The sequence below is a fragment of the Manacus vitellinus genome, unplaced genomic scaffold (assembly GCF_001715985.3).
Source record: "Manacus vitellinus isolate BGI_N305 unplaced genomic scaffold, ASM171598v3 scaffold_29_pilon, whole genome shotgun sequence".
Taxonomy (NCBI): domain Eukaryota; kingdom Metazoa; phylum Chordata; class Aves; order Passeriformes; family Pipridae; genus Manacus; species Manacus vitellinus.
In genome coordinates, this window is record NW_021940207.1 from 3,435,811 (window position 1) to 3,462,183 (window position 26,373).

The 26,373-nt window shown below is 37.6% G+C and overlaps 1 protein-coding gene across 3 annotated transcripts in view; it reads right to left on the minus strand.

Annotated features, from left to right (window-relative positions):
• The window catches only part of ARMC9 (armadillo repeat containing 9), a 62,115-nt gene that overhangs the window by 16,130 nt on the left and 19,612 nt on the right, over nucleotides 1-26,373 (minus strand). For 2 of the 3 annotated variants that reach the window (XM_018074915.1, XM_008924506.2), the window contains exons 10-21: nucleotides 22,897-22,932; nucleotides 17,700-17,734; nucleotides 16,427-16,538; nucleotides 15,351-15,443; nucleotides 13,990-14,080; nucleotides 13,011-13,134; nucleotides 10,969-11,108; nucleotides 10,089-10,165; nucleotides 8,049-8,123; nucleotides 6,940-7,030; nucleotides 5,578-5,636; nucleotides 1,039-1,143 (exon numbers count right to left, since the gene is read on the minus strand). In XM_018074915.1, coding sequence (XP_017930404.1) covers nucleotides 1,039-1,143; nucleotides 5,578-5,636; nucleotides 6,940-7,030; nucleotides 8,049-8,123; nucleotides 10,089-10,165; nucleotides 10,969-11,108; nucleotides 13,011-13,134; nucleotides 13,990-14,080; nucleotides 15,351-15,443; nucleotides 16,427-16,538; nucleotides 17,700-17,734; nucleotides 22,897-22,932 — 1,038 coding nt within the window. The remainder of the gene's footprint in view (nucleotides 1-1,038; nucleotides 1,144-5,577; nucleotides 5,637-6,939; nucleotides 7,031-8,048; nucleotides 8,124-10,088; nucleotides 10,166-10,968; nucleotides 11,109-13,010; nucleotides 13,135-13,989; nucleotides 14,081-15,350; nucleotides 15,444-16,426; nucleotides 16,539-17,699; nucleotides 17,735-22,896; nucleotides 22,933-26,373) is intronic. The other variant, XM_018074916.1, reaches the window with a different exon arrangement.

Consider the following 26,373-nt stretch of genomic DNA (forward strand, 5'->3'; position numbering starts at 1 on the left):
TATCCCATTCTGGTGTCACTAGATAAAACTGCCTGGAATCACTGTAGGCTCTTCCATGACATTTTATCTCAGGTCATGTTTCCATCAGCAGCATTGGACTCTGGGATCTGGAAGGCATAGAGTTGCATTTATTATAGAATGGTTTGGATAGGAAAGGTCCTTAAAGATCACCTATTTCCAACTCCCCTGCCATGGACAGGGACATCTTTCACTAGACCAGTTGCTCAAAGCCTCATCCAACCTGGCCTTGAACACATTCAGGGATGGGACATCCACAGCTTCTCTGGGTAACCTGTGCCAGTGCCTCACCACCCTCACAGTAAAGAATTTCTTCCTTATATCTAATCTAAATCTACTCTCAGTTTAAAGCCATTCCCCTTTGTCCTTTCACATGTTCTTATGAAAAAGTCCCTCTCCAGCTTTCTTGTAGGCCCTTTTTAAGGACTAAAACCCTACAATAAGGTCTCCCTGGAGCCTCCTCTTCTGCAGGCTAAACAATCCCAACTCCCTCAGCTTGCTTTCATAGGAGAAGTGCTCAGCCCTCTGAATATCTCAGATTAGTCACAGCACACTAAATGGCATTCATACAAACTTTAAGCTTTTTCTCTTAATAGCTTTTTGCCGCTTGAAGTAAGACAGACAATACTTGATCCGGCATAACGCCTGCAGGAGCAGTTAACTTTTCAACTTCTTTTTTTTTTTTTTCAAAATAATTTCAGACCAGCAGAATGTTCCAGTATTAACCTGCTCAGTACTTTGCTTTGTGTGCCCAGAGCGTCGCTGATGTAGCACTAGAACCCTAAGGCTGCCTGTAGCTTATTATTAAGCCACAGCCTGACCACGCCCTGTGAAAGGGTAGCTCATTTCCCAGACTTGTTCTACTTCTCCTGAACAGCAGCTCACGCAGAGATTCATATTGCTATGTGGGTAGCACCTGGCTCTTCAAGCAACAAATTGAAGAAAGCGGTGAAACTACAGAAATTAAACACTTAATCCAGCAAATTAATTTATTTCAATAGTCTAAGGAGTGGTACTTACTCCCAAGTACTCGGTTGTTAGCAGCTTCTCCCCTGCAAGCTCTCCCAGCAGAGGCTGCAAAACCTCATCTTTGTCCAGATCAGCCTCCAGGATGTCATGGTCCTCCTGCAACAGCAACATGCAGGTTTGCGAGGAAGCTTTAAAGCTGATAATATGGGGCTGGTACAAATATCTTGGAATCGGTACTTTGAGATATAAATATCGTACACAAAACCCAAATGTAATCAACTTCAAGTAAAAACTACCAAGAATTCACTCTCCAGTACCTATTTCTAGAATAACTATGGGTAATTAATCTTTCATGGAAGTTCTGCAGCTCCTACAGATCAACAAGTCAGGAAATTTTAAAGTCTGAGGGACTCCTCCAGCAAACCAAAACTAGTAATGCAAGAACAAGGCAGTGTTTTGCTGCTAAAAAGAATTCTCTTCTGTCTTGCACAAGATACCCTAAATAAGACCCACTCCACATGAAGAAAATGTGCTTTGCTTTTGAAACAGGTTGTGACAAATGTAAATGACTGTCAGAAAAATTAAATGAGAAAAAGTACAGAAATCATTCTAATAAGATATATTGTAATAGTAATTTAGAGAGCCTGTCATAAACTCCTTTAAAAACAACAGCCACTGGACTTTAATGAGCCCCAGAGCACAAAGAAAATGAAAAGCAGTTTCAATTTAGTGAGATTTAGACTTAGCTTTACATAGTCAAAGTAAGAAATACCCTCTGCCACAAAGATTAGCCAATAACATGGATGCTTGGACGGTGCTCTACAAAAAAAAGTGAAAAACATTGGAAGTGTGTACAGAGGAGGTATTTCCTAGAATGGAAATGGCTGATAACCAATTCCAGTCTTTGTCTGGTGCAAAACAAGACTACCATCGCTTGGAACAAGTAGGTGTTGGCTTCCCCAGAGTTCTGCAGGCTTGCCTTTTTTTTCAAGTTAATTGAACTTTGTATCAAATGGCTTAAACCCCATAATTTTTGATTTAGTTATTCTCATTGCTCATCACCTTCTCATTCACAGATGTCAAGCAGAGGTAAAAAGTACAGACACAAAGGGCTCAATTCAGTAGCCCAAGGCACCATCCAGTCCTGCTTTGAAATATCCTGTCTGGTCTTCCACTGTAGCTCTGAAAGGGCACAAGCCTCTCACAGGTCCCAAGTCACATCCCACAGCCTTGTGCAGGTGTTTCTGATGCTGTAGTTAAACTTTAGAGACATTAGATGCCTGCGTGTGAAGAACTGCAGTACTTAACAGAAATACTAGCAAAAATACACAGTGTTCCAAGGTTTAGAGTAAAATTTTTCCATAATGTATTTGTTCATGTATGGATTTACTAAAAAACTTAATTCTTCTGTACCTTAGTTTTTCTGTAATTTACCAGATTGTTAATCTTCTTTATCCTCCTAAAGATGTATTCTCTAGATGCTCAGCCATAGAAGATAAGGCTGTATAGGACCTCAGGAAGATGTTCAATCTGCCTTTCTCTCCAAGGCAAGATAAATTACCATCAGCTCTTAATTACCTGAAAATCTGGGTATGTGTGAAAAATAACCCAGATAATGGGAGAAAGATAAACACTTGTAGACTAGGCAACAATCATCTGTATCAAGCAAAGCAAAAAAAAAAAAACAACAAAAACTCACACTCCGAAGTCCATAATATATTGTACTTGGGGGGGGAAGGGGGAAATTGCACAGATGAGCTCTATAAATAGGTCTGATGGAATTTTCTTTTACATGGTTTGTTAATGCAGCCAATTTTGCTCCCTGATGTTATTTAAAATAACAGGTAACTGAGCCTGAAAGTGTCCCTGCTCTGTCTCCTTGTACAAAACAAGAACTTTGCCCAACGTGCCATCATTCCACTACTGAAATAACACAATTGGTGCCCTGTTCAGCACTGCTCACAGGCTGCAGCAGATGTTGGCAGCAAAGCCCTGTAATGTAATGGCTTGAAGTCCTGGGATTAAGCTCTCTCTCTTTTGATGTGCTCTCTAGCTGAAGTGTATTTTCACACTGCAGTTTACTGATTTTATTGCCAGGTGCTGAGTGACGGTGGATCAGAGGGTGTCTGATAAATCATCACTGTACAGTTATCTAACACAGCTCCAGCTTGTAACTAAACTTTTGAATTAGAGCTGCAGTATCACATATTCACTTTTACAAGCAGCTTTTTACGATGGTCCAAGTCAAATAAAAAGAAAATGTAAAGATCAAATACTGAAGATAAATTAAGTTAGTATTTAACAGACCAGTCAAGAGAGTATTAAGCACCAGAAAACACACACCGACTGTGGGTCTCAACACACCCCAGATGGCAACCTTTCAAAGTTGGGTATGTGCTCCAGGAGTCAGTGTATCCTGAGCTCTACTCTAGTGAACTTAAAGCTCACCAGACAAACTCAAAAGCCAATTTATTTCTAATAAGAGTATACACATTTATATTTTTTATTTGGCTTATATGCTCCAGTGTCACACAGTACAGAATCTTAAATTTCTGAGTGTATGATACTCTTAGAAATCCCAGAATTTTACTCTAACAGGCTCAACTGTATCTTGGCCACAGTGTTTAGGAGGAAGTAGTCATTACCACAAGATTTGCTCAAAGCCAGGAGAGAATTCATCCTAAATTAAACACAGATAAAAGCAACAAAATTCATGAAAGGTAATTCTAATAGCAAGGGGAACTTTCTTGGAAACAATAAAAGCTGGGGCAAAACTTGCAAACTAAGGCTCCTAAGAATGTCTGTTGTTTCTTAAGTTCTAAAGGTGTAAGTATCCATACTGAGCAACTGAATGCATTCAGTCTGCAGTAGTTTAAAAGTTAAGTAAAGGCAAGACTGGTGATAAAGTTTTCCAGAACTTTCGGTTGCCAGATCACCATATCAGATGTTATCACAGAACGCCATCAGAGAACAATAACTCACTGCAATTCCAAAATACAAAAGGCCTCCAAGCACTGAGGTAGTGAGTCAACAAATCTTTGTTTATTTAACAAAGTAGCAACATTTTGCTGCCATGTTGTTTGTAAAGTATATTTTCTAAACTGAGGGACTAAGAAACCAGGCGTCCTTGCAGCAGAACAGAATTATAGTTCCCAGGAGCAATAAGGACTTAAAATGTGTTTAAATTAATGTTACACTAGAAAAAGTTTTACACTTTGTTTAACAAGATTTTTTCTTTTTAATATACTGGCAAAGATAATGAAAAATTGGAATTGGACACTTCTCTGTTTCAAAAGCCTACTGTTATTTTTCGAGTCAAATAATAAGTGCCAGAAGCCTGTTTTAATCACATGGTAGTTCAGTGGCAAAAACGCATTTCAAAATTATTTGACCTAGAACCTTGGCTGGGATTGTGAGCAGCAGCAACTCATCTAGAGGGTATGACTGAACAGGAGAATTCATCCTTTCATTCCCAAGAGTAGGTAAAGTGATGAAAGTGTTCAACATTATCATGCAATTCAATGCCACACCTTTCAGGAAGGAGTTAATTATCTATGTGCTTTCCCACCAAAAGACAGTATCCTTCAAAGAAGTATACTGAAGTTCAAGCAATAGCACCACCACCTTGGATTCTCAGGATACATCTAAGACACTCAAAGCCTTGGAATATCAGTTAAAAGGGTGTTAAGCAGCATTTCAAACAAAGGGAAGTTCTAGTGATTAGTCCCCAGGAAGCCAATCTTGCAGGGCAAGCATTGATTTTGGTGGGAGGAGTGGAAAGATTACCAAAAAGTGACTTCAGGACTGCAGGAGGTGAAATAATTACAGTAATCTAATTCTATTTTAAAAAAAGTTAACTGTACCCCCTTAGAACAAAAGGGGGAGAGTTGATTGTTAAACAAAACTTCCTTCTAGCTCTAAACTTAGAATTTCCACATAGTTCTAAATTTAGGCAGTCACAAGGGTGATTAGTTCACTGTGTTCACCAACTATTGTGCCAAAACACAAACTAGATAACCATGTTATTTTTACTATGATATAGTTTCTCATGCTTACTTCATTTTTTAAAATTTTATTTTCTCATGGGACTTATTCCTTAGGTATAATTACTGTTTTTCTTCATTACATTCAGGCAATTTATTAAATATATTTCAAAGTTTCTAAACAGTAAAAGAAGTCACACCCAGAAGAGATAGTGATACTTTAAGAAAAAGTGACAACCTGTTTATAAACTATTTTGGTAATATACAGGTTCATTTGCTTCCTTTATTTTTAACTGCTGAAATGGGTCTGATTGAAAGCAAGATTTCTACTGCTACAGTAACTCCTCATCTCTTCACTTGTGTCAAGCTATAATCCTTTAGTTATCACAGAGGTGGTGAGTTGCCAAAAGAAAACAGCAGGACTTCAAATGAAGAAAAGGTAATGGAAACAGATCCAATTTTGTTACTAAAGCAAGAATAACTAAATAAAAGGAAAAAACAAAACTGAAATCCACCAAAAAACAAAGTCTGGTTTATTGACATAAATATTTTCTGGCTAGAAGGTTAAGGATTTTTCTAAAAGGTGTCAGAAGGCTTTTATACTTACTTCCTCGTCCTCCTCTTCCTCTTCATCATCAGACACAATACCATCATTTAATGGCTCTTCTAAAAAGAAAAAAACCACAAAATTGTGTAAGTTCAGTTGTACGTGCACAACTTAACAGAATCTCATTATTACCCACTTTGACAAGAGCAAGAGTTAGCTTGCTTCTCATACAGATGCCCCATCCTTTTCCAGACAACTATTGGAATCATTTGCTCCTATAAAGCATTCTAGAAATCACCAAAATCAATTCATATTTTGAAAAATGGCAGAAATATAAACACTCTGGAGTTTTTATTTTCTCATAAAACCCACTGTGATGTCTCACTGCATTTACTGACAAGACTTGAATGGAAGGATGTGCATTTGCTAGTTTGTCTGTTTTTCAACTAATTTTTAATAAAAGACCCTACTTCTCCCTACAAACACTTCAATATTATACTGCTTCTGTACATAAAAAGTTAGTACTCACGTAGAATACTTCTTGTAACTTTTGGACAAAATTATTTCCTTGGAAAAAGCAGCCAGGCTTATGCTGGAAAACTGCATTTACTTGGACTCACCAATCAGACAAAGCCTCTTAAAAACACCATTCCCAGGTAGAAGAGGAGCAATTCCATAACCTTGATGAACAGTTTTTGTATAGTGGCAATACAGTGCTTAAATACTTTATTTGTTCTGTCACAAGCTACAACTGTAATGTTTTTTACAAGCTAGAACTGTAATTTCTTCTCTTTCCAAAAGCCAAAGAAAGCAGTCAAACTTGTTCTATGTTTACTGTATGGAAAGATTTAATCAGAATTAATCTCCTTTTCATTATTTGCTCTCTCTTTTTTCAGCCTTCCTTTCAGTCATAAGGATCAGAAAATAGAATAAATATTCTACATCCTCATACCTGTCTGTATTAACGCAGCATCTACATCAACGTACTCTCCTAAAAGGATGGTCTCTGATAAGCCATTTCAGATAAAGCTACACCTCAAGAGAGCAAGAGATGAGCACAGGCAGACCTAGTCCCTAAATCCTGTTTTACAAATTTGTATCACATTTTTGCAGTTGACAGCAGTCTCTCATTACTGTGAGGCCACTGGCATGAAAGTAAACAGTCAAGGTCATTCTATTTACAGTCCCAAAACTCTGGAATTGAGACCTACTCAGCCTTTTATATCTTCTTTATAATTGTAACATAAAAGGAAATTTTAAAATACATCTGACTTTCAAATCCTGACACTCACTATTCACCCTCTCTCAGACCATCACAGTATTGTTATTCTTTGAGTGTTCCAACGCCAAGTGAAAACATGAGTTTTTTTATGGCTTTTGTGAAAGATTTAAAGCTCTGATAGCTGCATCTGTTCTTCTGACCTGAATTGAGCTGCTTGATAATAAATTCAATCTGTCGGATCATCTCTGCGTTTCCTTCCTTGATAAAACAGCGCAGAATTTCTTCCATTCCCTGGATGTAGCAGAAAACATTGCTAGATCAGTATTTCATGTGATCACACTGAAAGAGTTTTGTTAGCTAAAACCTCTCTTTTTTTTTTATTGTCAGGAAAAACAGAGGCAGTGTGAAGCAAACCACTGTGTCCAGCTCCAAGTGCACCCTACACAAAAGGAATAAGCTGTCTAGATTGCTTCTAGGTTTAAATACAGACATATCCGTGATGAACAGCAAATTTTCTCAATAGATTTGCTGCTTCTGCCTTCTGAACTCAGTACACAGTAGTCATCAGAACAGGGCAAATTTGCATCCACAGAGACAACAGTGCAAGGTTCAGAGGGAAAACAAAAAAGCAGAACCCACTCTGACATTAAACCTGCTCTCTCTTTATGGCTCCTTATAGGGCTGATGTTGTGTCTTTAATCATTTAAGATGACTTCCAATCCTCTGCACTCTGTGAGGTAAAACATCTGACAACAATTATGTCTGCATAACTCTCTGGGTTAGTTCTTCAGATACAAAGACATGCTGCTATCCCAGGAGCAGCTTCTTCAAATCCAGAAGCTAAAACACAGTCATTACCACTAGATTAACTTCCACAGGAGATCAGTTCCCAGTTCTAAAACCTTCCTCCTGCTGCCTTCCACAACTAACTACACCTATACCAGGAAGAAGTAAAAGCAGTAAGAGGAATTCATCCTTTTAGTGGCTACTCACTGGTGCAGAATGAGTTACATAAACGGAAGAAGTAGCAGGGCAGATGAAAGCATCTCCTGGGCCACTTGGAATGTACAAAATGCTGGAAGGACACACTGTTCTAAAATATTCTAATTTATAATTTAGACAGAATCCCTCACACTGCTGGGGGTCCACTTCTGGGAAAAAAAGCAGCAAATATGGCAAAAGCATTTGTGACATACATTCACACTATCCTGAGTATCTTGTGTGTTCCCTTCTCAGAATGTCCTGCTCAGCAGGTGCCTGTGTGGGCCATCTCTGGCACAGGCATTGATCTCCGTGCAGCACTTCTTACCATTGCTCTGGCTTCTTCTCGGACAGAAGGGATGGCAAGAATGCTGTAGAGTGCTCCATTCACATATGGCTGGATCTGAGAGGAAGAAATAATCGTATCACTAAGAAAAACGCTTACGCTCATCCCAGTTAACTATAAACAAAATGTAAGAGTGAAAGTGCAGAACAACTACACTTCAGAGAGTTAGGCCAGGCTAGACAGGACTTGCAAAAATTCCCACTTGGGAAGCAATGAACTTTCAGGATGCAAATATACTGTGATACGGATATAAATCAGTATTGCTGTGTGCCAATTTCAAACCTTCTGCCTTCCAAAAATGTATTCTTGCAAATTGACTTAGCCATGGGAAAAAAAAAAAAAGAGAGAAAAAAGGAGAGAAAAGCAGAAAAAGGTTAGTTTCTGATAAACACTAGTCGCACTACAAAAAATAGGACAAAGAACAGGGACAAGACCCTGTCAGCATGAACTCAAGACAAGCTTCAAACATTGTAGCCTTAGGCAGGATGATAAAAGCTGTAGCAGCTTCAAACACTTTGCTGCCTGTTACTGTCCCTCAGGAGAGGCAAAAAGCCAGCCAGCATGAAAGCTCTGAAATATGGTTAGTGAAAGCCACCAGATCTGTCAAACACGTTTTATCAGCATTTATGTGACCCTTTCAATTGGCCAGTTACTTTTGCAGCACTAAGATTTTCAGTCATCCTGTCTATACCTTTGGAAAAATGAACAATGAGCTAGACTGGGAGCAAGGGGAAACAAGGGAAGATAAGGGACTGGGATTTACACAAGGATTCCACAGCTCCTCAGGAAGCTCTCCGGACACCCAAGAGCACTGTCTTCTACCTTTGATAATAAAACTTCTGTCAGCTTTGCTGGAGACAACTGGGTTGTAAGAATGCAACCCCGAGAGAAAGTTCAAAGTCATTTTAAGGCACAGACTTCAACAATATGGTAGCATTTTCTAAGTATTCCAGTCTAGGGACTGAGATGTTATTTTGTATTAATATGTACTGTATTAAACTTTCATCATTCACAAAAAACAAGCTAGTGAAAGAGTCCAATAAAGGTATGTCAAGTTTCATCTTAATAAAAAGTAAAGAACTAATCTACATCTTCTAATGAATTTACAAAACACAGACTAAGCATTTCATTGAAATTTATTCTCTATTTTCAGTTCAAGTTTTAAACAAAAAAACCCTGATGACTCAGTCATTGCATGTAAACATAAGACACTAGAGTTCATATTTCATTTTTAGCACAAGTCCCCAGACACTTTGCACAATCATCACAGAATCACTCTAGAATATCCTGGTAAAAATTCTGCCTCCCTGAATTCAGTCTGTACAGTATTTGCCTGCATTTTCTCCTGCCTTGAATTTTACTCCATGGTTAAAGAAGTGCCCCTCTGCAGAGACAGCTGAAGCAATGTTTTCTATATCACACATCAGGCATCAGAGTGATGGGCTGAAAAGTATTAGGTAGAAATAACCAATAATTTTTAGCATTTTCCTCTGATGTAGTTCAATTTAGCATCTTAGATAAAAGCGTGTCCAGAGACAGAAAGTCACAGATAAAAAGATATTAGGGCTTGAATGTCAGGAGTGTAGTGTTTTCTTTTAGCATTCCTTAAAACTACTAGCAAATGTGCTTCTCTGCACCTGATGTTTTGCATAATGGAATTGCACCACACATTGCTCATCTCATGAACTAGTTAAGCTTGAGATGATTTGTTGCAAGATGAAATTTAAACAGCATCAGAAACTACAATCAAGAAGGCACATGGACTGCATGGTAACTATGCATTTAAAAGACTTCCATTCTTAGCTGCCCACTTATGGCTAGAAAGACCAGTGTTCAATAAAATAAAATTTAAGGAATCGTGAATTTTAGGAAAATTTCATGCAACTTAATTACATGAGGGTCTAACAAGGGAAACAAAAGCAATTCTTTCTCCATTTTTTTCCTTTCTTGTTTTTTTTTTCTTTTTAATATTTATTGTTTCCTTCCACATTTTCATTAACCCAAAGTTTGCTGTACAAATACCTCATGATTCTCATGGCCAAGAAGATCAGAGAGAACTTTGAGTACGTGGTTTGCAATCCTTGCACACATTTTCTTCCCTGAAAAGGCAGAACACATAAATATGCTTGGAAAAATAAAACAGATCAGAGTAAGTTTCTTTATTAGTTTAGACAGAGCAATACTGTTGCTTGTTCCTGCCAAATGCTGAATAATTGAGCTGAAATCAGTGAAGTTACTCTGGATTTATGCAGTTGTAATATTGGACAGGATGCAAAGGGGTTTTAAAAAGTTGAAAAAGTTTAACAAAGGCATTTTTTTGTTTACAACAAGCAGATCGATTTTCCACCCCTTACCTTACTCTCCCTTTTAAAAGGAAATTTACTTTAAGCTTCTTTTAAGTCTCTTGGGCATAGATAGGACCTTATTTTCTTGGGGAGAATCTCTGCATTGCAGAAGTGAAGCAGGTAAGTATTACACTGCACAAGGTGAAGGTTAAACTCCTCTCCCTTACTCCTCAACCCAGTTCTTTCTTGCTTACAAAGAAATCTCTTACACAGACTGTGTAAGTGGACACAAAGTGTCCTTTGAAAAGTGGGCCTGGAATGTAGGAATGGCAGCCTTCACTGATATGAAAAAATAATCAAATCTTATAGGGTTCCATTGCTTATTTCCTTGCTTAATTCTTTAGAGTTTGGTGAAGCTAACCTCCATAATTGGGATTCTTGGGAAAAGAGATCTGCTCAAAAGCATAAGTTATAACACTCAAATATCTCTGGTCATGTAAATCGCTGCTACTGATTATAGCCCCTTGAAAGAATCCTGGTATATCAGGAAAAAAAAAGATTCACAATCTTCTCTCTCCATTTCTTGGAATAAAGTTGTAATACAAAATGTAAGACACCTGCACTTCGTAGACAAAGATTCATGAGCAAGGCAACAGAATATTCCAGGGTGTAATCAGACAGGCAATCTGTATCTGTTAGAACATCAACCAGCCAGAAAATGAGCCCATCTTTGATCATTGCAGACTGTAGTGCACGCCTAGGATTGAAAAACAAAAATCAGATCACAAATCACAAAAATCAGATCACTGCATAAATAGTTTTCAAATACATTTATAGCTAGTATAAGCACATTAAAAACACACTAGCCTGCCAAAAAAAATCCCCAATATACCCATTTTGGCAGAATCATTAAACTAAGTAATTAACAAAGCCTGAAGAAAGTGAAGATTCAGATTCCCATAGGTTAGAGGAGTAAAACATTGTTGGATAGGTTGGGGTGGCTTTGTCTTTGTTTTGTTCTTTTTAAACCTGCAAACTGCTGAAGTAAGTTTCTTCATTGTTTTCTAAGGCTTCTTACTCCACCTAAAATGGCATTTTCAATTGTCTTTTAAAATTGGTTTAAAAAACCAGCTACACACAACAGCGCCATAAAACAAATTAATTACTTCTCCTGACACAGGTAGCCACAGCACTGTAGCACTTTTGTACTGTTGATTTGACAAATGAGGTTTTTTGCTTGAATTTATTTGCTCTTTTCTCTAGAGATTCTTAAATCACATGTTCTCTTAACTCAACCTGCATTTGCCCTTGAAGAGTACACTGAATAAAGTGCCAGGTGGCCAACTGTGCTCTACAACTGAAATTCCACGCTTTACAATACAAAAAAGAATTATATACTGGTAGAAAGGTCTTACTGAAGAACACAATTTTTAATAACATTATTTCCAAGAGGCAATAAGTTTAAATTGCAAAGATCAAAGCAGGTATTTTCCTAGTTTTAGTCCTGAAAGCTCACATACTTTCTCAGTGCTGGATATCGCAGCAGGCCTATGGCATGGACTAAGCAAAACAAGGGAGCACCTGACCACATGTTAAAAGAGTTTCCCTCACGTCAAGAATCTAGAATTAACCTCCTATAAGATTAACTGTTACTCTTTAGAAAGTAAAAAACTTTCAAATTTTCAGCAGCTTAGTGCCTAGATCCCAAAATCCAAACTAACTTGTACTACCAACAACTGCTTTAATAGAAATACCATTTTCTCTGAGATTGGCTTTGGATTTCAAGCAACAGGGTATGAAGATTTATTCTCTTTCATCACAGATACGTACAAGGTATCTTGTCAGAAAGCAGTGCAGAATTTTACACAAAGCACATTTATGTGTGCTTCATCCAGACAAGTTCTAAATTAAGCAAATCCAACGGCAGCCCTCATTCATCAACAAACCCAAACAAACAAACTCAAACAAAAACAAATGAACACTTGCAGTCTGAATTTAGAAAAAACTTGAATGAAAGTATCAAGAGTTAAACAATTAGATTTAGTTAACTTACATTTAGTTAACTATTTAGGGCTGAATATTCTTCCTGAGTACTATGAAAACAGAGTTCCTAAGATCATATTTATTTGATAAATAGAGCACCATCATACCCTTTACTGCTTTTGCATACTTCTTTTGTGGTGGGCATTTGAGTCAGACTGCTAATGCAAAAGTAAGAAACAAGACAGGCCTTGCATAGACAGCTCCAGGAAAGAGGATCAGCAGGATGAAGATGAAATCCCTGAAATATGTTTGCAGAAAGGGTAATGAAAACCTTATGTCTGGAATGTAACACAACTCTTTTTTTCTGTGTAGGATCATCAGAGGCTTCTACACTAAGATTTTCACTTTGTTCAGTTAAGGAACACATATAAAGCACACGAGGCTGTGGCAGGAGATGTGTATTTACTTGAGTCTGGACAGCTGGTAGGAAGTCAGGTTAATTCACTCAGCAAAACTGAGTTCTCCTCCATAATAAATGCCATTGCTTTCATCAGCCATCAGGGGTTCTGATGATTGTTATGGGAAAATCAAGTGCTCTTCTTTCCTCCTTGAACAGAGCCTAACTAGCCTGCATTTCCTCTCCCGCTGTCACCACTACATGCTGTGCTTTCATCACCTGAGGCTGAGTTTCTGCAGAGCCCCCAGAACATTCTCCCATGTAAGGGAATCCTTGTCTTCAGCTTTCAGTCTCTCCTCCAGCATTCGCAGCAACGTTGGGTTCTGAGAAAGGTAGACACGACCTGATGCAAAAAGTGATGAAAGAACAGATGCTGAGATATCAGCTGTGACAGAAAAGCTCCCTCTCCTTGGAAACGTAAGCAGGATTGACCTCGGTTTCTTCTTGAAAAGCCACAATCTTGTGCCAAAACCCAAACACACCTGCACAAATGAAGTTGTGTAGCAGACCAGTTGCCTTCAATCCAGACACTTGGGGCATTAGAGGCCCACACTTGCCAAATCAGTACCACACAGAATCCACTGTTCCTCTTTCAGTACATGCTTTCTGATCTATCATGGTTTTGTACACTCAAGGAAAAGAACAGAGGTGTCCAAAGAGCTTGGGAAAGTCAAGTGCCCTGCTGCTACTGACTTTAAGTGGGATTTCAGTTCCTAGCAATAGTTAGCTCCAAAAGTAGCAGCAAACCAAAGGCTAATTTGGGACAGGTGGAGATAGAAAGCTGGATATACATATGCATCTAGTTAGCAGTGATGCACAAAGATTTATTCAGGTGAGGACCATGAAAATGTAGGAGCAGACACAGTAGCCACTATTGCACAGCCTGGTACCAGGTCTGCTCACAGGACCTCTAATTAATGGGGATTTTTCTTTTTAACCCTCATGAAGAGACTGAAGACTATATTAAAGTTCCCACATAGACCACAAATCATCAGAACAAGTCAGAAACGCTGAATACACTGTGTCAAAATGAAAATTTTCTACATACTGAATGCATGTAACAAAAGACAGTGAATCCCTAGAAAAAGGGTGCAAATAAGGCTCTAAATTTTCACATACAGTGACATGCACTTGTGAAGTACCTATAAGCCAGCATTAGATGAAAATGCTACCTTATTTTTTGCAGTGAATCTTTTACCTTCTGCCAGTGAAGCAAAAGCATTGATGAGCCTTGCCATATACTGTCTGACTACCTCACTCTTGGAATTTAATAATTTGAGGACACTTCTCTGAAAAAAAAAAAGCAAACATTAATTATATCTCACTAAAGAAGGAAAAAAGCAAAGTTAGTTTTCTGTATTGTTTTGAAAGCTTCATTAAATTTACACAGCAAATAAACTTTGAATGCATATTGATATCTTAAGTAATGTCAATATCATTTAAATTTCTTTTTTATTGGCAGGGGGGTGAGGGAGAAATGGAAAACGAACAAGCAAATTACAGCTTCTCAGCTCAGTCTGTTAAAATACTGGGGTAGAGTGGGAATTACAATGAGCCAACACAGTTCAGTTAAAGCTGATATCTAAAATTAATATTCAGTCAGTGAAAAAAAAGCCCACAAAGCAAACAACTTAATTTTGTTGATGAACTTAAATGCAGTAAAGTTACCTGAATAAGAACACTTTTGTTTGACAACTAAGAGTGTGGGAGGCAGCTCAGTAACTTACAAACAACACCACATTGCAACTTATTTCTCATCTGTTTTATTTCAGGCATTACTTATAAATATAACTTCCCTCTTACAGAAATTTACAGGGAGAAAAACCGATCATTGATTTAATAATCCTTTAACTTTTTTAGAAGTACAAGTTACTGTTGCGATGACAATGGAGCCACAACATAACAAGTAGACCCACTGCCTCAAACACCTGGGGAACTCAAATATGCACTAAATTCACTACTACAAATGAAAACAAGTGGCACTTTTGTTAGCAACAGTACTGGATTATCAGGGACTGAAACAACCTTTCAAAATCAACAAACCAGCAATTCCCCTTTCTATAGAAGGGTACCAAACCATTTCAAATTCACAGAAGCACCGCTGAACCTGTTATTGCAGGTGCATAATGACATATTCCACAGCAGTATTGGGACTGAAGTACTAATTGAGTTCTTATTGTAAATCAGTGAAATGAATTGAGTGTGTTATTTAACAATACCTAATCACTCAAACAGGATCTGATAAGCAAGAGCTAACTCATAAATAAGGGCTCTGGCTTCTGCTCAACTCACAGAAGTTAAGCACCAGGAGAGGTGATAAATTTCCATTTGTCTACAAGAACTGTATCTACACTGAGAGCTCTTGTAATGCAAAGTTTTGCCATCCACATTTAAAGATTAGGATGTAGAAGTTAAATATATCACCTGAGTTTGACACTACTACCTTTTTTTTTCTCCTCTTTCAAAGAGCAATAAAATTTTATGATCAGCACTTTATAGACAGAAATGAGCAGTATCACACAGAAGTTGGACAACTGACAACTCTCAGTTCCAGCTGACCTGACAGTTGCTGTGACAATCCAGGAGATCATTACTGATGTAGGCTTGCAGGACAGTGTCTCTCTGTTCTCCAGGATATGATGTTGTCAAGCGCTAAAATAAATAACAATAAAATAAACCAGTCGAAAAAGAAAAAAAAAAAGGTAGTGTAGATTGATGACCTCTGAATATTTTTAAGGTGCTGATACTCCATAGCCGAGAAACCTCTTCTCATAGGGGGGAGGAATTCAGCCTCAGTGATCTAAGGGAAAGAGATGAAATGAACTGACCTGACCTCAGCTTAGCGATCCATTACAAAACTGTTACTTGGCAGCAGCTGTCATTACTGTCCCTACAGGAAGGATACAGCATTACTTCCCATGAAGTTAAAAAAGCCCCTCTTAATAGCTACAGATGTGGTGTTTTTCTAAAACATCTGAGAGAGAGCACTGGGATAGAACCACCACTGGTCAGACCCAATGGATGGGTTTTTATGTGAAAACGGACATTGCACCTTGGTCAGAATTCCACTATTATCATCTTTCATGTCTGTCACTTTGAACCCATCAGCTTCCTTTTCAGCAGGAAAATGTAACTTCCTGTTGTCACTTGTATTTTTTCTGAAATGTCATTACACAATCCAAGTCAAACAAAAGGAGGGCTCCTGTAAAATACCTTGACTGTAAAGAAAAACTGGTGATTAGAGTCAGATATGTCTTGGATACAGCAATATTTGTATAAATGTAAACCAGTGCAATATATGGAAAAAGGAACTACCTCAGACAACAACAATTTATTTGAAAATATATCAGAAATTACTTCCACTGAATATCCCAGCAATCTGGGAATTCCTCATGTGAGGAATCTGTCTTTTCTTCAGATGAGAAGGACAGGGTTACTCTACAAACAGATACCTACTGCCCTGAGCTATCTTCATAATCTCAAGAGCCTTAGCAAACTTCACTGACAAAGAGAGAAGTTGCCTGTAATGCTGAACTGATCACCAGAACAACCATTTCACTTGCAAAATGGGTCTTAGTTCTGGATTCCTTCAGAAGGGATCTGCTTTTTTATTTCTCCAGAGGCCCTCTCCTTACCCAGCGCAGAGCCTGCAGTAAGAAGGCCTTGAGACGATCATTCCCTGTAATCAAATCTTTCTTCAGCTTCTCATAATCCAAAGAGGGCAACAATGGCACATCCTGCATCTTCCTAAATGCAAATGGGAAAGACATTTCATCAAAACTCTCTCTCCTTGTTCAGCGCAGCTGATGTTACTGAGGTGAGAAGAGCCAAAACAGGAAGTCTGCTTCAGGAAAAGAGCTTCCACATTTTGACACTTTTGTTACTTTTATTCTCTGTTAGAACAACAGACTTGTTAATCTTGGGTTTATTTTTTTAACCATGCATGCAGCTCACTTACCATCGTAACTTGCAGACACTAAACTGACAACTAGCCAGCTGATGATCTGTGATTTCTAGAGGCACAAAACAGTACAGTAACATCTTTCTTTCCCCTCCCCTGTGTGGACCACAAGGGCATGATGGCAGCAGCTCCTGGCTTTTAGCACACAATTATAAACAGATGCAGTAACAAGCTGCAGCTCCAACTCCACCTCTAAGCCCTCACACACACAGAAATGTCTTCTCCAAGACAAAGGTGGTGTGTGTGTGGGGGCTGAATGGATTTTCACAGCCTGAGATTTAACACAGGACCACTTTTCATGCATCAGTAGTATCTTGCTATTTTGAGTTTTAACACTCCAAAAGAAGTTTCCCTTAATAAAATTGCTTCCAGTCAGTGTTTTAATTTTAGTATTTAAATATAATACACTAAATGTTTTACTATCTTTCCATCTAACCACTTTTCAAAACAAATTTTATGTCATATGGATAACTGTTTTTCTTGTAAACAACAGAAGGATCAAAACAGTGTCTCAAAAATTTAATAAAATTTCACTTTGGATATACCATCCTTATTTGATATTATAAGCTTAAATTAATTAAGTCAGTCCCCAAAAAATTAAACTTGAAGCACTCAAAATTCCCCTTTTCCTGAATTTGTGAGAATCAAACCAATTACAACAACAGGACTGGAACATGCGGAAACAGTAAAAATACAGAAACAACCTCACAGGTGTGGAATGGCAGATTTACTGGATTAGCAACATCCTGCTGTAATTAGAATGGAACTGAAGCTGCTCAACAGAAGAATACAGATCCCACAGTATTTGCATGAATGTTCAGTGAGATCAGAGGAAGCACAGAGGGGGAGTGATTTCCATTTGCAGACAACTGGCAATGCACTTCAGTTTACAAACCCCTCCTTCTCTTCTCCACAGACAGAAATGAAGCTCAGCAACAAATACTTACACAGGGGCTAAAGATGCTCTTAACATTGTGGAAGCCTGGATCAGAAAAATAAAGAAAAAAAAAAATTACAACAGATTAGTCCAAATTTCACATCAACGTTACTAATGAGGTCCACAGTGAATTCTTTCACTGAGGTTCTGCAGTTCTTTTCCTATAAAACCTGTGCTGTAAACCCAGAAACACAGCTAAAGAAAGAGCACTTCAGTATTTATCTTTCTTTTCACTTAAAGTGCTTAACAGGCAAAAACCCTCTTCTTTTATGATCTGGTTATGTTATCCTCACACTCATACTCCACAAATTATCCACACTTCAAGCATTTTAAAAGAATAATAATAAAAAATAGTAGAAACTACTGTCTGAAGCCTACTGAGGAAGAACTTGCTAAGCACATTCATTGATTTAATAAATGTTCATACGTTTAAGTTGCAATATTTCATTGAAGACTCAGCACATATTCCTGTGTCCAAATTTATTGTAATTCTTTGTTTCAACACTAATGTTATCAAGTGCCTGTTGCTACTAAAATATACTCCTAAGAATAAATGTTAACATGTAAAGAAAAGACTATGTATTCTAGTATGGATAAAACCAATATAGAACAGCATGTAATTTCTCCGTGGTTCTGCCTAAGATATGTTCAGTTTAATCCTGGATATATCCCCTCTGGTGCAGTGGGACACAGTGCATATACAGGCACCACTGTACAACAAGTCAGAGCTTAGAAACATCAACACAATATAAAAGTTCCACATAAAAGTTGTCTGCTTCAGTAAATATTTTTTTGCTACAGTTAATTGTAAGTTAGCCAGGAAGCAGCAATTCTGGCATAAAAGTGCTTCATATCATGCATTCATGATGTCAACTACATGGCATATTTGCAAAATATTCAATGTCATCTCTTTGTGTTGATCTCTCTACTCACTTTCTAAAAATCTCTCATTACCACTTATGCCTGTAAAACTGGTCTTTTCTTCTGACCGAGGCTCTTTCAATGGGAGCTATATAATCAATGTCTATTGTCAGATCTAAAACTGTGGGATTTAGGAGACAAAAAGCATGAAATACCATAGAGAATATTGAATTACACCAGTTGACATATTCTTGAACACACTACCTCGTGGGTGCCCTCCTAATACAAGGAACTGCTCTCTTAGATGTGAAATAAGCTTATAGGCACATTGGAAAGCATTTTATATTGTCAATACTTGTTCACAATAGACAATTAACAGGTCATACACCTCAAAAGTAACCTGTCTTGACAGCAGTTCTCACACCATAGTTTATCTTACACAATACAAGTCTTTCAAATTATCATACCTACTCCTAGACTGTTTTCTTCTTATTTATTTGTATTCATTTTCCTTAGCATTTTTTGTAAGTATAAAGAGTTAATTCTGTTTAAACAAAACTGTTTTCCCAGTCAAAACCTAACATCTTGTACCTGAATGTGCAATGAAATCACAAATCATTTTCCTTGCTTTCCTCAGCACCTTCCTCCACTAGAGGAAAACAGGAAAGAAAGTGCAATTCTTTTAATGCAAAAGAAATGATAGAGCCCTTGAAGATGAGGAGGTCAAACAGAAAACAGTTGTGAGAAAAGAGCAGGACATTAGGGGTATATAGATGTATATAAAGGCTCTCTGCTTCTCAACAAAGTCCTTTTTACCCACCTCTTTGTTGACTTAGGAAAACGTGCTCCACTCAAAATCTAACTAAAGGATATGTAATTGGTAAAGATACATGCATCACCCTTCCACACAAATAAAACTTCTTGGGAAGTGCGAGACTTTGCAAGCTTCTATAAATTTCAAACTGCAGAAACTTCAACTGGAAAAACATTCAGATATTTACAAATCAATCAGATCAAGCAGGACAAAATCCTGTTAATTCCCAATTCGTTTTTTAGGCTGGCAGATGGAGCACAGCAAAGCATTTAATATGGTTTGCCTCTGCAGTCTACCTACACCAGAAAGGTACCAGAGAGTGAGGCAGGCCCTACACTGGAGCTCTGAGGGCAGCACCACTGAGCTGGAGAGACTTGTCACTTTGCTGATCAGACTCAGTTAATCAGTCTGGAACCTGCTCAGGGAGAAGGAAGCTCTCAGGGTTTCTGGGTTTCTGGGAAAGCAATAAGGATAAAGTTGCATCAGGTTCAATAAGGCTAAACAGAAACGTGAAAAGTTTTTGGGAGGCTAGTTTGTCCTTCACTGCGTTATCATTTCACAATCTGACTATGGCCAGTACTACTGATAAGCAGAAAGAATGGAACCATGTTACAGGCAGATGTTTCCTTTCTTCATTTTCATCTACATTATTGCCTTAAATATCTGCATTATTGCCATTAGTCATAAGTAAGCTAATCTGTATCCATCTAGTGTGGCACAATGAGTAAGGCACTGTCTTGGGTTTCAGGAGATACCCTGCTAGTCCTGATTCACCCACCAACTGCAGGCAAATCAAAACACATCATTTCATGTCTCTGGGCCTCAATTTTTCTCATCTGGAAAGCAGATGCAGGCATCAATCTCTCGAATAAGCTGGGATTTGAGATCTACCAATGAATGGCAGGGTGGAAGAGCTAAAAATTATTATTTTGCTATTAAACAATTGAATGCCTATGGCACAGCCACCACAGACAGAAAAACAACAGACCTAGTAGCTCCTCTTCACTATCAGTTTTCTTAGATTACAAGATTTATTTCCTCAGTATTTTCTTCCAAGCCCTTTCCCCAGTCTTACCTTTCCTGGAACAGATTAAATATTACTTTAACCTTTTGAGAAACAGTATTCCTTAAATTACCAGTGAAAGACAGCATGTGAAGAACATGAAGCAAACATGTTCCCATGTCCCAGCGTGTCCCAGCGCTCAAAGACTTAATCTTGAACAAAATACTTTTCATGCAAAACCTATCTTGAGACAGAATCATTTGTCACAATTGAAACACATGCAGAAGCTCAGTGTCTAAAGGAAAGGGAAAGAAACACAAGAAAACAACAGCCCAAGCACAGCTCATTCTGGTAGGATCATGGGGTATGACTTATGTTTGTGTTGGTTCTTGCCAAAGCCAAACCAGGTGCCACATGAAGTCAAATAATTCTGTCACGATGCACATTAGCCACAGATGGCAGCCCTTCATTTTTGAACAAAGCGAGGCATGAATATGACCAGCATGGAATAAACCAAAGAAGTTCAAAGGGAAAGAAAAAAAAATCAATATTTATAAAAGAAAACAGATGCATTTCATGTGCAAGCCAAGACCACAATTTGATTTTATCGAATACTGTAGCCCTGTATTCAAACCAACTCCCCTTTGCTATTTGATGTATATATTCATAATATGCTGAAGGTGAAGCTGAAAGCCAGATTCTGTCTTCAGTTCCCATTCTGAAAATGTGCTATAAGAATTCCGTGTAAATTCAATGCAGATTCCAAATTAATAGTCAAAGATAAGTGATGAATATGTGATGAATAAAACCAAAATTTGAGCAAATTTCTACATATTAAAACTCACAAATTTATGTTGAGCTCATTTGTTACATGCTAATAACAAGACTGCTCCACGTGTAGTCTATGAGGGATTAGACTCTGAGCTTGTGTAACCTGGCAGGTCTTCTGGGGCTATGCAAAGTTATTTCATAAGAAGATCTGCAAATGTTTTTCATTTTTTTTCTTACTTATACTAGAGATATGCTGTTATGAAAACTTCCCACTTGCCATATAAAACAGGTTCTCTAAGACATCTGAAGCGTACATAAAAAAGTCACACTGTAATACTGGGTGATAATGTAATGAGTAGACAAAATGCCAGAAAAAAAGTATAAAATACTATATATAAACAGTGAGAGGAGCCGACAGCTATCCATGTATTCAAGAAACACTTCAGAATTAGAGTCAGACAGCTTCACAGAAATTTTATAAACAACTCTACACTGTAAGTTATTACATTTTACATTGTATAAAGTTACATTTAACTAAGACTTTATACTAATCTGTATAAGGGAAAAACTTTTTTTTAGCAGAGATAATTTCATTCATAACTGCTCATCTGTAATCAACTTTTCTCAGTATCAAACCCCAGACTTATGTGAGGGAACAAAATCCTGAAGATCAAGGGAAAGGTGTCTGTTATGAACATTCATGTCATCAGTAGGAACAGGTTGATTGACACAGGTGATCTTTTACCATAGGTGAATAGTATTCTCTGCATCAAGATAAAAGAATCACATAAGGAATTGTCTATTGCATTCAATACTTCTATGACTATTTCTCAAAACAAAATGTTGTTTTAAGGAGAAAGTTGAATGCCCACACAGGTTTACTGTAATTCCAGGTGATGAATATGTTGGAAAAATAGGTAGTCTTTCTTGAAAGGCAAAATCTTGTTTTACCTGAAGAAAGCAATAAAAATATAAATATGCATTATTTTAAGCTGACTGACATTTTTTAGAATTGGTGTCAATCACTTTCATGAATTGATTACATACTGAGTTACTTAGAAGCAAACTCATTTCCTTTCTTCACAAAGAATGCACTGAATATGGGCAAAATTAGATACTTATGGTGTACTTGTAGTATTGCCAGAATATGAACTTCCATCTGGGTTACAGAAGTCACAGGCAGTACACAGAATATAATTTTGCATTTTCAGTTTTCAAGGAAAAAAGATCCATTTTAATTGTATGAAAGAATTTTATAACCTTTACTAGGGAAAGAAAGTTTGACTTTTGGAATTAAAAATACAAACACGTAGAACACGATACCCCTCTGAAGAGCACAACTCAACTTGCTGTATTACCTTGAGCAATAATATTTATTTGCTTTGTCAAAGGTGTTGTGGGATCAGCTGGTGTTGGCACACATCAGGGACATTGTATGCTATGTACAGATGATGACATGGAAGAAACAATTGTTTTCTGCATGCTATAGGAAGCTGTAAAGTTTAATGTAAAATCTGTGGGCAAAGCTGCTCTTCTGTTGACATGCTGCATTATGTATATTATGAAGAACATCTATTCCATTCCCCATGCAGAAATTCCAAGCCTTGCACAGTTTTTGGCTCTTCATAAACCATACAGTTAGTGTCATGACAAGTTAAAATGCAGAGAAAATTGTTCCACATTGTGAAACGAAGAGAAATACAGAGCATGAAAGATTGAGCAGGCAACGTGAAAGGATATAAAGATATAGACACTTACATATCCGTCATCACAAGGGCTCATAGAGTAATATCCCTTTATGGGCAAACAGGCACACATTAAAATAAAGAAGATTAAAAAAAATAAGTTAACAGAAATAAATCACAGAGAAATGTACAGTCCTAAAAAAAATAACAATAAAAATCAGCTAAAAATTAACAGACTATTAGCTTTGAAAAGAAAAGTATAGTCACCTCCTAATCCTCATCCTGGTATGTCTTAGAATTGAAACTGGTGTGTCTCTCTTGTGATATATTTACAAGTTTCTCCTCTCAACACCTGGCAAACATACCTAGTATGCATATTATTCCACTGTAATCATTAGTTAGAACAGCTACATATGAAGCACTGACACATGTATGTGAATATATGGCTTGTACTGTTCAGTGAGGCAGCTCAGAGGGAGATACCAATGAACATTTTATCAATCAGATCTCGGGTTCTGAGAAAGCAGCTGCCAGTATTCTCCATACTTGCTTTGACTGGTTTTTCTGATCAGCACATAACAAAAGCCAAGACAGACAATTTAAGGTGTTTGAGCAACATTAGCAATTCCTCATCTCAAAAAGCTCCAAGGATAAACTAAGAAAAACTGGAAGTTTTTAGTATCTGTGGAAGGAAGCCTAAGATGTTGTTACTAAAATAAACGATGGTGATAATTCATGGTTCAAGTAGTTTAGTACAGAATATGTCATGTTCTCTTTAATTAGACTAAAACACTTAGAACAGCTTTGTATCTGAAAAGAACAGTCTTAATTCAAAATAAAAGTACACAGTTCAACACAATGAAATAAGACCAATGCTAAATACCTTTGCTTCCAATCTTTTTGTGCAAACCTGCCAGTACTTACTTTAGAGGACATTTTTGTGCAGATGAATAAGCACATAAACACTGTATTTATGAGGCTGTTCTTTAACAGACATATACATAAGAAGACATAAGAAACCTGCCACTCTTCACCGTGAGCAGAAAATAAAGTTCTTACTATTCTTTACCAATTTTAAAAATCTTGGACATTATTCTTTTTATTACTCTGACACTTAGAATTCCCTGATGCAAATGAATATTTTAACTTCTATGGTGCCATACACACATATAGGCAGTTCCTGGCGAAGACAATTTAAAATTCAATTTAAGACAAAGGACAGCATTGATGGAGACCAAGAAGTGAGCAAAAGAAACCAGGAGATAACCTGTATCGTGATGAAAGACATTTCAACACATGCATGACCTGAGCCAGTGAAAATAGACATAGGCATCTGGACAAAGACTACATTAAAGGTAAGTTTTAACAATAAAGGAAACCACAAAAGGTTGGACCAAACAAACTTTAAAAGTCCCTTCCAACCTGAGCTATTCCATGATTTGAGGACAGTAACAGGAAAAGTTTGTGGAAACCCCTACTGGTGGCAACATCTCACCTTTCGAGATGAAGAATTCATGTAAATAAAAAACCCAGCAGCAACTTGTGAAAAAGGCATCATATACTGTATCAGCAGAAAAAAGAACTTCTTGCTTACATAAAGAGAGAGTTTGTTTCTTCATTTCCATACATAAATGGCAACACATAAAAATCATCCCATGGACAGGGATGCAGAAGACTCATATATTTCATCCTAAGGAAAGTTCACTTAGCGTAGATGCAGTTTGCTGCAATGCAGACATTATTTTTAAATGAAAGAGGGTACATCCACATCATGCCTGGTGAATCCACTTTAAGTGGTTGAAAGTGATTAAAAACTCAAACTAAAAACCTTCAGTTACCCTGATCCTGGGTTTCATGGGGTCTCCTGGTGCAGAAAACCTTCACGAGTAAGAAGCTGAACACCTGCCACAAACTATTATGGTTTGATGGCATATGCACAGCTGCAGTAGAAAGGGTGTTTGAGGACAAAAGCACAGAGCACAAGAAAAACAGGAGCCTGTGCTAGTCATTACAGTTATCCCAAGAATTAAAATAAAATTTCCTCTTGGTTTACAATTTGTAAATGACAGTTTCACTTTACAGAGTAGCTGGTGATTTTGTTCAGTGACAGAACTTTAAAAAAAAAAAACCCAACAAAAGAGACCTAAAACTTGCAAGGGACATTAATTCACCTAATTGTAGTTACAGGTAAATATAATCAGACTGAATAGCAGCAAAAAACATAATGGGCATTTATTCTATTCCATGACACAGGTGCAATATATGCAAACATCTACACAGCTTTCAGGTCACAGAAAGATTCCCCATTGGTTAACACACACCTCTACTATTGACAGAAACTGTGTATCTGAAGAAACAATTCCAGTTTGCCCTTCAATCCAAAGTTTAGAAAATCTTATTACCTTATCACTAATCCAAGAAATTCCAGGAAGGTGTACATCTTACTTCAATCCAAAAAGGTTCTTTCTGGGTTTAAGACTTGAACCCATGCTACTTTTGATAGGGAGTGAATGTGCTAGGTTTGTGGTAAAAAGTCAGAATCCTCTTGGCTTCATGATGTGTAATGAACAGAAAAAGCCCACAACCCATGCTTCTTGTCCACCAGACAAATCACTACCAGAAAGGTAAAAAAAAATAAATTAAACCACCAAGTCTCCAGAGTACGAAAGATATAAGAAACTGTGATAGTACTGTGATAGAATACTGTAGTTGAAACTATTCAAATCTACCACCACCTACATCAGTCCCCTGTCCTACTGGATATCAGAAAGTTGGGAATCCAATTAAACCTTTAAATAAATGTTTCCTCAGCTTGTCAGGCCTGGTGCTCTGGCCTCCTATTCTTAAACCCAGACCGTTTGCTCTGACAATTCTCTCAGGTTTCTTATCTCCCAGTTCAGGACCATATATGCCAAATGACATGATGGAAGGTGGTGATAACATTCAACTGCAGCTAGGAAAAAAGCCTTATGGTAAAACAGGGCTTTAGAGAGGCCTTGGAAACATCTCCCAGCTGTAATACAGTTCTGTGGCCTCTCTCCCACTGTGTGCAGCAGATGCATCCTGTTAATGGATTGTGGGTCAGGCTCACGAGCTGACCCAGGAGGTCAGAGAGATGGCAAGAGACATGGAGTTGCACTGCAAAAGAATGAGATCCAAGCCAGATCATCAGAGAGCACAAAGCTGACATCAGAAGCCCTTGCTAAGTAAGAGTTCACAGTGTGATTACAATGGAAAATTCTTTTGCTTATTAGTGCCTCAGGTCTTAAAGCCAGTGCAGTTAGTAAGACTTGCTTCTGGGATTTGTCCTCCTGATACAAATTTCTTCCAGTATGAAAGGACTGGCCTTCAGTCATGGTGGGGGGCAAACCAGGAAGCTGATGTTTGTACAGTAACAGCACACATTAATAACTGATACATGTCACCTTTATTGTAATTTCAAAACCTGAGACCTCAAGGCTTTCTATTACACAATACTGCTCTCCTGACATTAAAAATTGAGCACAATGCATTGGGGAAAAAAATCAAGTTTGCATACAAATAATGCTAC